General features: G+C 37.5%; 1 protein-coding gene across 11 annotated transcripts in view; it reads right to left on the bottom strand.

Moving 5' to 3' along the window:
* EFCAB3 (EF-hand calcium binding domain 3) overlaps positions 1 to 12,024 on the bottom strand; it is a 349,923-nt gene that overhangs the window by 240,240 nt on the left and 97,659 nt on the right. For 6 of the 11 annotated variants that reach the window (XM_081576514.1, XM_081576515.1, XM_081576519.1 and 3 more), the window contains exons 20-21: positions 5,238 to 5,369; positions 4,711 to 4,782 (exon numbers count right to left, since the gene is read on the bottom strand). The exons of 2 other annotated variants lie outside the window; for them this stretch is intronic. In XM_081576514.1, coding sequence (XP_081432640.1) covers positions 4,711 to 4,782; positions 5,238 to 5,369 — 204 coding nt within the window. The remainder of the gene's footprint in view (positions 1 to 4,710; positions 4,783 to 5,237; positions 5,370 to 12,024) is intronic. 3 more of the 11 variants (XM_081576517.1, XM_081576518.1, XM_081576512.1) reach the window with 1 other exon arrangement.

Here is a 12,024-nt window from a genome sequence, read left to right as displayed (position 1 = left end):
TCTTAGCTAAACCTCTAGGAGTTTTCTCCTCTAAACAGGATCCTCAGGATTAGACCCATATCTCTAACTGCTTTATCACTAAGTTATACAAATCATCATACACTCAAGGTCACTATTTGGATCAGAATCCCTAGCTTCCTAAGAGACTGTAGGAAAAAATTTTCAAGGAGGCAAAATACAAATACACAAAAAAGTTGCAGGATTAATTTATTATATAAGAAAAAATTCCAACAAATCTTAATTCATGAGCTCCTTAATTTCTCCAATAAATTCCAGTAGGCTTTTCTGTAGAAATTTACAAACTGGTTCTAAAATTCGTATGGCGATGTAAAAAGACCTAGAGTAGCCAAAACAACTTTTGAAAAGTTGGAGAACTGATACAACCTAATGGAGTTCAATGTTTATTAGAAAGTTATAGTAATTAGGCAATGTTGTTATTAGTGTAAAGACAGACAAAAGATCAATAAAACAGAACAGAGAATCTGGGAATATATACATATACATATATTTATATGTGTGGTATGTGTGTGTGTTAGTTGCTCAGTTATACCTGATTATCTGCAACTCTATGGACTGTAGCCCGCCAGGCTCCTCTGTCCATGGCATTCTCCAGGCAAGAATACTGTATTGGGTAAGTCATTCCCTTCTCCAGAGGATCTTCCCAATACAGGGATCTAACTTGGACCTGCATTACAGGCAGATCCTTTGCCATCTGAGGCACTGTGGAAGCCATATATATATATATACATATATTTGACTTTTGACATCACTCCATGGGAAATAGATGGGGAAACAGTGGAAACAGTGTCAGACTTTATTTTTTTTGGGCTCCAGAATCACTGCTGATGGTGACTGCAGCCATGAAATTAAAAGACGCTTATTCCTTGGAAGGAAGGTTATGGCCAACCTAGATAGCATATTTAAAAGCAGAGACATTACTTTGCCAACGAAAGTCCATCTAGTCAAGGCTATGGTTTTTCCAGTGGTCACGTATGGATGTGAGAGTTGGACGGTGAAGAAAGCTGAGCGCCGCAGAATTGATGCTTTTGAGCTATGGTGTTGGAGAAGACTCTTGAGGGTCCCTTGGACTGCAAGGAGATCCAATCAATCCATCCTAAAAGAGATCAGTCCTGGGTGTTCATTGGAAGGTCTGATGTTGAAGATGAAACTCCAATACTTTGGCCACCTCATGCGAAGGGTTGACTCATTGGAAAAGACCCTGATGCTGGGGAGGATTGGGGGCAGGAGGAGAAGGGGATGACAGAGGATGAGATGGTTGGATGGCATCACCGACTCGATGAACATGGGTTTGGGTAGACTCCGGGAGTTGGTGATGGACAGAGAGGCCTGGCGTGCTGCAATTCATGGGGTCGCAAAGAGTCGGACACGACTGAGCGACTGAACTGACATTTGACTTTTGAACAATGTGAGGTTTGAGGCACTGACATCTGTATAGTCAAAAATCCACATATAACTTCATGGTTGGTCTCCCATATTCACAGTTCTACATCGGCAATTCAATCAACTTTGGATTGTATACTACTATAGTACACATTTATTCAAAATAATCCATGTATCAGTTCAGTTCAGTTCAGTTGCTCAGCTGTGTCTGACTCTTGCGACCCCACGAATCGCAGCACGCCAGGCCTCCCTGTCCATCACCAACTCCTGGAGTCTACCCAAACCCATGTCCATCGAGTCGGTGAGGCCATCCAGCAATCTCATCCTCTGTCGTCCTCTTCTCCTCCTGCCCCCAATTCTTCCCAGCATTAGGGGCTTTTCCAATGAGTCAACTCTTCGCATGAGGTGGCCAAAGTATTGGGAGTTTCAGCTTCAACATCAGTCCTTCCAATGAACGAACACCCAGGACTGATCTCCTTTAGGATGGACTGGCTGGATCTTCTTGCAGTCCAAATGACTCTTAAGAGTCTTCTCCAACACCACAGTTCAAAAGTATCAATTCTTCGGCGCTCAGCTTTCTTCACTATCCAACTCTCACATTCATACATGCTGCTGCTGCTGCTGCTAAGCCGCTTCAGTCGTGTCCGACTCTGCGCAACCCCACAGACAGCAGCTCACCAGGCTCCGCCGTCCCTGGGATTCTCCAGGCAAGAACACTGGAGTGGGTTGCCATTTCCTTCTCCAATGCATGAAAGTGAAAAGTGAAAGTGAAGTCACTCAGTCGTCTCTGATTCCTAGCGACCCCATGGACTGCAGCCTACCAGGCTCCTCCATCCATAGAATTTTCCAGGCAAGAGTACTGGAGTGGGGTGCCATTGCCTTCTCCACATCCATACATGACTACTGGAAAAACCATAGCCTTGACTAGACGGACCTTTGTTGGCAAAGTAATGTCTCTGCTTTTAAATATGCTATCTAGGTTGGTCATAAGCTTCCTTCCAAGGAGTAAGCGTCTTTTAATTTCATGGCTGCAATCACCATCAGCAGTGATTTTGGAGCCCCAAAAAATAAAGTCTGACACTGTTTCCACTGTTTCCCCATCTATTTCCCATGGAGTGATAGGAGAAGATGCCATGATCTTAGTTTTCCTAATGTGGAGCTTTAAGCCAACTTTTTCACTCTCCTCTTTCATTTTCATCAAGAGGCTCTTTAGTTCACTTTCTGCCCTAAGGGTGGTGTCATCTGCATATCTGAGGTTATTGATATTTCTCCCAGCAATCTTGATTCCAACTTGTGTTTCTTCCAGCCCAGCGTTTCTCATGATGTACTCTGCATATAAGTTAAATAAGCAGGGTGACAATATACAGCCTTGACGTACTCCTTTTCCTATTTGGAACCAGTCTATTGTTCCATGTCCAGTTCTAACTGTTGCTTCCTGACCTGCATACAGGTTTCTCAAGAGACAGGTCAGATGGTCTGGTATTCCCATCTCTTTAAGAATTTTCCACAGTTTATTGTGATCGACCCAACCCATTCAAACCTGTGTTGCTCAATGGTCAACTGTGTGTGTGTATAGATATATGTGTGTATGTGTGTGTGTGTTTATGTGTGTGTGTGTGATTTGCTATAAAAGTACAAAGACAAATCAGTGGAAAAAGCATAGTCTTTTCAACAATGGTACTGGAACAAATGGCTATCCATATGCAAAAAAATAAAAGAAATTTGATTCAAACTTCATATACAAAATTTAACTAAAAATAGATCATATGCCTAATATGCAAAACTAAAACCCATAAAATTTTAAAGTAAAACACACCAAAAAGCCTTTTTAACCTCTGGTAAGGCAAAGATTTCATATACATAAAGCCAAAAGCACAATGCATAAAAGAAAAAACTTGATTAGACTTCATCAAAATTAATGCTCTTCTAAAGACAGTAAGAAAATGAAAATACAGAGATAAGCAAAAGACTCAGAGAAAATATTTGCTAGGTACACATCTGATACTAGATTTGTACCCAGAATATTCACAGAAATTTTTTAAAAATCCAACTTAAAAAGCGGGCAAAAGCTCTGAACGGATATCTTACCAAAGAAGACATACATATAGAAAGTAAGCACATGAGAAGATGCTCAACAGCATTAGTCATTAAGGAAATGCAAACTAAAACCACAATGGATACAGCTATACACTTATTAGAATGATTAAAATTTAAAAGACAGACTATATCCAGCATTGGCAAAAATCTGAAAGAAGTGGAACTCTCTTGCATTGCTGGTAGGAATGTAAAATGGTGTAAACACTTTGGAAATTGGCAGTTTCTTATCTAGTATCCAATCAATAATTGGCAATTACCCAAGAGAATTAAAGCATATGTCTATATAACAACTTACACAAACATAAACTTTATTTGTAAAAGGCAAAAATTGGAAACAACCTAATGTGTATCAGTAGGTAAGTAAATAAATCATGTTATATCTATAAAATGGAGTACAATACAGTCATAAACAAGAATAAACTATTGATACATGGTACAACATGAATTAATCTCAAAATAATTACTCTTAGTGAAAGAATTCAGAAAAAAAAAAGAGTATAACCATTGGTCTTTCCTGATAGCTAAGTGGTAAAGAATATGCCTGCCAACACAGGAGACAAGGGTTTGATGATCTCTGGCCTGGAAAGATCCTACATGTTATGGAGCAAGTGAGCCCATGCACCACAACTACTGAACGTGTGCTCTAGAGTCCAGGAACCACAATTACTGAGCCACATGCTGCAACTACTGAAGCCTGCGTGTCCCAGAGCCCATATTCCGCAACGAGAAGCCACCACAGTGAGAAGCCCTTAATACACAACAAAGAGTAACCCCTACTTATGGCAACTAGAGAAGGGTTGCAAGCAGCAACGAAGATGCAGAGCAGCCAAAATAAATAAATATTTTTTTGTTTTTTTAAAAAAAGAGTACTCCATTTGTATAAAACTCTGGGTATGCTAACAAATCTCTACTTACAGAAAGTACATCAGTGCTTGCCTGGGGATGGGGAGAAGAAGGATATGGAAAGGCAGGAGAGATTACAAAATGACATGGGGAAGTTTAGGGGTTGAATGTGCTCATTACTGATTGTGATGACAGTTTCATAAGCATATGTAAATGTCAAAACTTATCAAATTGTACACTTTAATCATAAAAATATACAGTTCATTTGTATGCCATTTATAACTCACAATGGCACTTAAAAGCAACAATAATGACAAAATACAATGCAAACTCTGACAAATGTCTAAAAGGAAAGAGTTATTGACTCACCTTTAAATTCAGAAACTGGCTTACTTGTGTTAAAAGTTTCCAAAATTTGTTTGATATTTACTTCACCAGTTTCTAAAAAGTCAAGTATAAGGGTTATGAAATGGCAAATTGTAAATGCTAGTAATTATTAAATAACCATGACAGAGAGAGGTAGGTGAGCAAATTTTATAATTTCTGAAAAGTAGTTGGATAAAAACCAATTAATTTAAAATACTTTTACCCATAATCTGTTCTCTCAAAGGAAGGGGAAAAATTTACTTATATTAATTTATTCAGCTTAAACAAATAAATATTGATGTATACATTTTACAGATTTGATGCCAGATAAACAGATATATCTTTAAAATATTTCCAGAAAATGTTTCCATAAAAAGCTAATTTTAATTAGTTTTCGATATGCCTATGTTCTCATTATATTTCTAAGACCTAGTTTATCTAAAACACAAATACACAACAGATATCCCATGTACACAGTAAAACTAAGGCTTCATAAAGCTCAGCACAGATTGTTCTTTCAAAAAACTCACCATCAGTAGATGTTTCATTCAGAATCTCCTGGAATGCCTCGCTGCTTAATGGAACTCCAGCACTCAAGAGTTGGGAGCTCAGTTCATTTATAGGCATCTTATCACTTCTGATCTTTTCAAGAGTTGTAATCTCTTTATGTTAATGTGTAAACACATGAAGAACAGAGAACAGATGATGAAGTTTGTGTAAAGAGTTAACATCCTAGCTTGCACAGAGCTTGTGTATTACAGAAGAAATTCTGAGTTAAAAAAAGTTTTTTAAACATATCAATGGGCTTTGCTTTCAGAAGCCAATTAATCAATAAGCAAAATTTAACATCACTGTGCTGTGCTTAGTCGCTCAGTCATGTCCAACTCTTTGTGACCCCATGGACTGTAGCCCGCCAGGCTCCTCTGTCCATAGAGATTCTCCAGGCAAGAATACTGGAGTGGGTTGCCATGACCTCCTCCAGAGGATCATCCCAACCCAGAGATTGAAACCAGGTCTCCCGCATTGCAGGTGGATTCTTTACCACCTGAGCCACCAGAAAAGCCCAAGAATACTGGAGTGGGTAGCCTATGCTTTCTCCAGGGGATCTTCCTGACCCAGGAATCAAAGCAGGGTCTCCTGCATTGCAGGAAGATTCTTTACCAGCTGAGCTACCAGGAAAGCCCAGCATCACTAGTTGGGCAAAAGTTAGGTTTCTGCAAAATTTTTGTAAAAACCCACTTTTATTCAATAAATATACATACATTGCTTTTATACATTCTTTTCCCTCATAGGTTATTATAAGATATTGAGTTTAGTTCCCTATACTATACAGTAGATCCTTGTTGGTTATCTATTTTATATATAGCAGTGGGCATATTTTAATCTAAAACTCCTAATTTATCCCCTACCTCCTCTTCAGTAACCATGCTACTTTTCTATGCCTGTGAATTTATTTAAATTTTGTAAATAAGTTTATTTGTATTATTTTTTTAGCTTCCACATATAAGTGATATCATGTGATATTAGTCTTTCTCTTTCTGACTCACTTCACTTAGTATGATAATCTCAAGGTCCATCCATGTTGCAAAATGGCATTATTCTTCTTTTTTATGGCTGAGTAGTATTCCACTGTGTGTGTGTGTGTGTGTGTGTGTGTGTGTGTGTGTGTGTTTACATGTATCACACATTCTTTATCCATTCATCCATTGATGGGCATTTGAGTTGTTTTCATATCTTGGCTAATTTAAATATGCTGTGATGAACTCAGGGGATGCATATACCTTTGTGAATTAGTTTTTATATACTTTGAATAAATACCCAGAAGTGGTACAGCTGGATCGTATAGTAGTTCCATTATTTATTTTTTTGAGGAATCTTCATACTTTTTCTCCTCAGTGGCTGCACCACCAATATTTCACCACTTTCTCATTGACACTTTTTATTTCTTGTCTTTTTATAATGGGTATTCTAACAGGTGAGAGGTTTTGATTTACATTTTCCTAATAATTAGTGATGCTGAACATAAGGCATATTTTTCATGTGCCTCTTGGCTACTTGTCTGTTTTCTTTGGAAAAATGTCTATTTGACTTCTCTCCCATTTTTCAAATCAGTTTTTGTTATTGTTGAGTTGTATAAAGTTACTTATATATTTTGGATATTAACTCCTTATCAGATGTAGCATCTACAAATATCTACTCCCATTTGGTAGGTTCTTTTTGTTATATGATGGTTTCCTTTGCTGTGAAGAACCTTTTTAGTCTGAGGTTGCCCTATTAGTTCATTTTCGCTTTTGTTTTTCTTGCCTAGGAACACATATCCAAAAAGATATTGCTAAGACATGTCAAAGAATGAACTGCCTATGTTTTCTTCTAGGAGTTTTTATAGCTTTAGGACTTAAAACCATATTTTTCTGTTGTGTGAGATAGTTGTCTAGTTTTATTTGTGTGTGTGTGTGTGGCTGTCCAGTTTTTCCAACAGCATTTATTGAAGAGGAAACTACCCATTCTCCAATGTATGTTCTTGCTCCTTTGTTTTTCACTGTTTGTGACCAGTGTTACTAGATCACTGTGTAGAGTTGGACTCCTGGGTTTGAAAATTTTAGACTTTTTTGCATATTGGTTTTGTACCCTGCCAATATATTATTTCTAATAGTTTTTTGGTAGAGTATTTATGGTTTTCTATATATAAAATCATATCATCCTCAAATAGTGACTGTTTTACTTCTTTCTTTCCAATATGGATGCCTTTTATTTATTTCTTGCCTAATTGCTATAGCTTTATTGACTATGCAAAAGCCTTTGACTGTGTGGATCATGACAAACTGGAAAATTCTTAAAGAGATGGGAATACCAGACCACCTGACCTGCCTCCTGAGAAATCTGTATGCAGGTCAAGAAGCAACAGTTAGAACTGGACATGGTACAACAGACTGATTCCATATAGGGAAAGGAGTACGTCAAGGCTGTATATTGTCATCCTGATTATTTAACTTATATGCATAGTACATCATGGGAAATGCTGGGCTGGACGAAGCACAAGCTGGAGTCAAGACTGCCAGGAGAAATATCAAAACACAGATGATACCACTCTTATGGCAGAAAGCAAAGAAGAACTAAAGAGCCTTTTGATGAAAGTGAAAAACGAGAGTGAAAAAGTTGGCTTAAAACTCAACATTCATTCTTTTACAAGTGGTTGACCAGTTTTCCCAGCACCACTTGTTAAAGAGATTGTCTTTTCTCCATTGTATATTCTTGCCTCTTTTGTCAAAGATAAGGTGTCCATAGGTGCGTGGATTTATCTCCGGGCTTTCTATTTTGTTCCATTGATCTATCTTTCTATCTTTGTGCCAGTACCATACTGTCTTGATGACTGTGGCTTTGTAGTAGAGCCTGAAGTCAGGCAGGTTGATTCCTCCAGTTCCATTCGTCTTTCTCAAGATTGCTTTGGCTATTCGAGGTTTCTTACATTTCCATACAAATTGTGAAATGATTTGTTCTAGTTCTGTGAAAAATACCGTTGGTAGCTTGATAGGGATTGCATTGAATCTATAGATTGCTTTGGGTAGTATACTCATTTTCACTATATTAATTCTTCCAACCCATGAACACAGTATATTTCTCCATCTGTTTGTGTCCTCTTTGATTTCTTTCATCAGTGTTTAATAGTTTTCTGTATATAAGTCTTTTGTTTCTTTAGGTAGATATATTCCTAAGTATTTTATTCTTTTTGTTGTAATGGTAAACGGTATTGTTTCCTTAATTTCTCTTTCTGTTTTCTCATTATTGGTGCATAGGAATGCAAGGGATTTCTCTGTGTTAATTTTATATCCTGCAACTTTACTATATTCATTGATTAGCTCTAGTAATTTTCTGGTAGAATCTTTAGGGTTTTCTATGTAGAGGATCATGTCATCTGCAAACAGTGAGAGTTTTACTTGTTCTTTTCCTATCTGGATTCCTTTTATTTCTTTTTCAGCTCTGATTGCTGTGGCCAAAACTTCCAAAACTATGTTGAATAGTAGTGGTGAAAGTGGGCACCCTTGCCTTGTTCCTAACTTTAATTAAGAGAGATGCTTCCAATTTTTCACCATACACACTTTCTTACACCATACACAAAAATAAACTCAAAATGGATTAAAGATCTAAATGTAACACCAGAAACTCTAAAACTCCTAGAGGAAAACATAGGCAAAACACTCTCCGACAGAAATCACAGCAGGATCCTCTATGACCCACCTCCCAGAATATTGGAAATAAAAGCAAAAATAAACAAATGGGACCTAATTAAAATTAAAAGCTTTTGCACAACAAAGGAAACTATAAGCAAGGTGAAAAGACAGCCTTCAGAATGGGAGAAAATAATAGCAAACGAAGCAACAGACAAACAATTAATCTCAAAGATATACAAGCAACTCCTGCAGCTGAATTCCAGAAAAATAAACGAACCAATCAAAAAGTGGGCCAAAGAACTAAACAGACATTTCTCCAAAGACATACAGATGGCTAACAAACACATGAAAAGATGCTCAACATCACTCATTATTAGAGAAATGCAAATCAAAACCACAATGAGGTACCATTTCACGCCAGTCGGAATGGCTGCTATCCAAAAGTCTACAAGCAATAAATGCTGGATAGGGTGTGGAGAAAAGGGAACCCTCTTACACTGTTGGTGGGAATGCAAACTAGTACAGCCACTGTGGAGAACAGTGTGAAGATTCCTTAAAAAACTGGGAATAGAACTGCCATACGACCCAGCAATCCCATTGCTGGGCATACACACCGAGGAAACCAGAATTGAAAGAGACGCGTGTACCCCAATGTTCATCGCAGCACTGTTTACAATAGCCAGGACATGGAAACAACCTAGATGTCCATCAGCAGATGAATGGATAAGGAAGCTGTGGTACATATACACAATGGAATATTACTCAGCCATTAAAAGGAATACATTTGAATCAGTTCTATTGAGATGGATGAAACTGGAGCTCATTATACAGACTGAAGTAAGCCAGAAAGAAAACCACCAATACAGTATACTAACGCATATATATGGAATTTGAAAGATGGTAACGATAACCCTATATGCGAGACAGAATAAGAGACACAGATGCATAAACAGTCTTATGGACTCTGAGGGAGAAGGTGAGGGTGGGACGTTCTGAGAGAATAGCATTGAAACATATTTATTATCATATGTGAAACAGAACACCATTCCAGGTTCAATGCATGAGACAAATGCTCAGGGTTTGGGCAATGGAATGACCCAGAGGGATGGGATGGGGAGGGAGGTGGGAGGGGGGTTCAGGATGGGGAACACGTGTAAACCCATGGCTGATTCATGTCAATGTATGGCAAAAACCACTACAATATTGTAAAGTAATTAGCCCCCAACTAAAATAAATAAATTTATTAAAAAAAATAAAATAAAATAAAAGGTTTGTCTTCTTTAAAAAAAAAACACCTCAACATTCAGAAAACTAAGATCATGGCATCTGGTCCTATCACTTCATGGCAAACAAATGGAGAAACAATGGAAACAGAGAGAGACTTTATTTTCTTGGGCTCCAAAATCACTGCAGATGGTGACTGCAGCCATGAAATTAAAAGACGCTTGCTCCTTGGAAGAAAAGCTATGACCAAACTAGACAGCATATTAAAAAGCAGAGACATTACTTTGCCGACAATGGTCTGTCTAGTCAACGCTACTGTTTTTCCAGTAGTCATGTATGGATGTGAGGGTTGCACCATAAAGAAAGTTGAATGCCAAAGAACTTATGCTTTTGAACTGTGGTGTTGGAGAAGACTCTTGAGAGTCCCTTGGACTGCAAGATCAAACCAGTCCATCCTAAAGGAAATCAGCCCTGAATATTCACTGGAAGGACTGATGCTGAAACTGATGCTCTAATACTTTCACCTGCTGATGTGAAGGACTGACTCACAGGAAAAGACCCTGATGCTGGGAAAGATTGATGGCAAGAGGAGAAGGGGACAACAGAGGACTGGATGGTTGGATGGCATAACCGACTCCATGGACATGAGTTTGAGCAAGCTCCAGGAGTCAGTGATGGACAGGGAGGCCTGGTGTGCTGCAGTCAGTCCATGGGGTCGCAAAGAGTCGAAACTGAGCGACTGAACTGAGCTGAACTGAACTGAACTGATCTGGTTTTGGTATCAGGGTGATCCTGGCTCTGTGAAATGAGTTAGGAAGTGGAACCCAGATCTTCTGCATACAGCCAGATTCTTTACCATCTGCATGTGTTATAGTTCACGGGGTTGCAAAGAGTCTGACAATGACTTCTCAATTGAACAACAACTCCCTACAGAGATGCTTTACTGAACAAAAACAACAAAGGAAGAGAAAAAATGTGTTTTCAATTCTTTTGGGAAACCACTAGCATAAATGATCTTAAAAAGGAAAACAAAAATAGCCAAAATGAAGAATGAAATGGAAGTGTTACTGTAGATGTTATAAATAACTACAAAAATATTAAGAGTTTATTGTTTAAAACTTTATAGCATTATAGCAATAAATTTTATATAAAAAAGACAAACTCCTAGGGAAAAATTTACCAAAATTGACTTCAAGAATAAAATAAAAACTAATAATCATATAACATGAAAGATTAATTAGTAATCAAAAACCTGCCCAAAAAGAACTATAAGGCTCTGATGGCTTCTTTTGTGAATACCACTAGACATGAAAGAAATATGCAACTCCAATGTTACATAAGCTATTTCAGGATTTAGAAAAAGAAAGAATACTTTTCAAATTATAAGGATAATTTGACATTGAAGCCTGACAATGCCAGTATGAGAAAACAAAGCTATTGTTAGTCTCACTCATAAATAGGGATTAATAAATTGTAAACAAAGTTTAAAAAAATAAAAATTTCTATTAGAAAAATTAAAATAATAATGTATCATGACCAACATGGGTCTAATCCAAAAATCCAGGTTTCATTTAATATTATAAAACTCAACTCTTGTAATTCACCACACTAAGAGATTAAAAGAGAAAACTCAGATGACTTACCTTAAGAGAAACATAAGAATTGTTTGGAAAATTCATGATAAACCAAATAAATATAAATTCAATCTTTTTAGCAAAAAAAGGAATAGAGGGCAATTTCCTTAGACTGGTGAATGGTATTTATGAAAAAACCCACACCAAATTCACACTTGTTTGTGAAGCTCTTTCTATAAGAAATACCCTATCTCTGGAATTCAAGGTTGGGAAAGTAGGAGAGTAGGGCTCTATCATATGTATTATTGTGACCATTCACTCCAATAAACAAGCATCTGCTTTTAAAACAT

This window comes from Giraffa tippelskirchi, chromosome 3 (assembly GCF_054371585.1).
Source record: "Giraffa tippelskirchi isolate mGirTip1 chromosome 3, T2T-mGirTip1v1.2.pri, whole genome shotgun sequence".
NCBI lineage: Eukaryota > Metazoa > Chordata > Mammalia > Artiodactyla > Giraffidae > Giraffa > Giraffa tippelskirchi.
The sequence above is the reverse complement of the archived record's forward strand: the minus strand, read 5'-3'. Positions and strand labels throughout refer to the sequence as shown.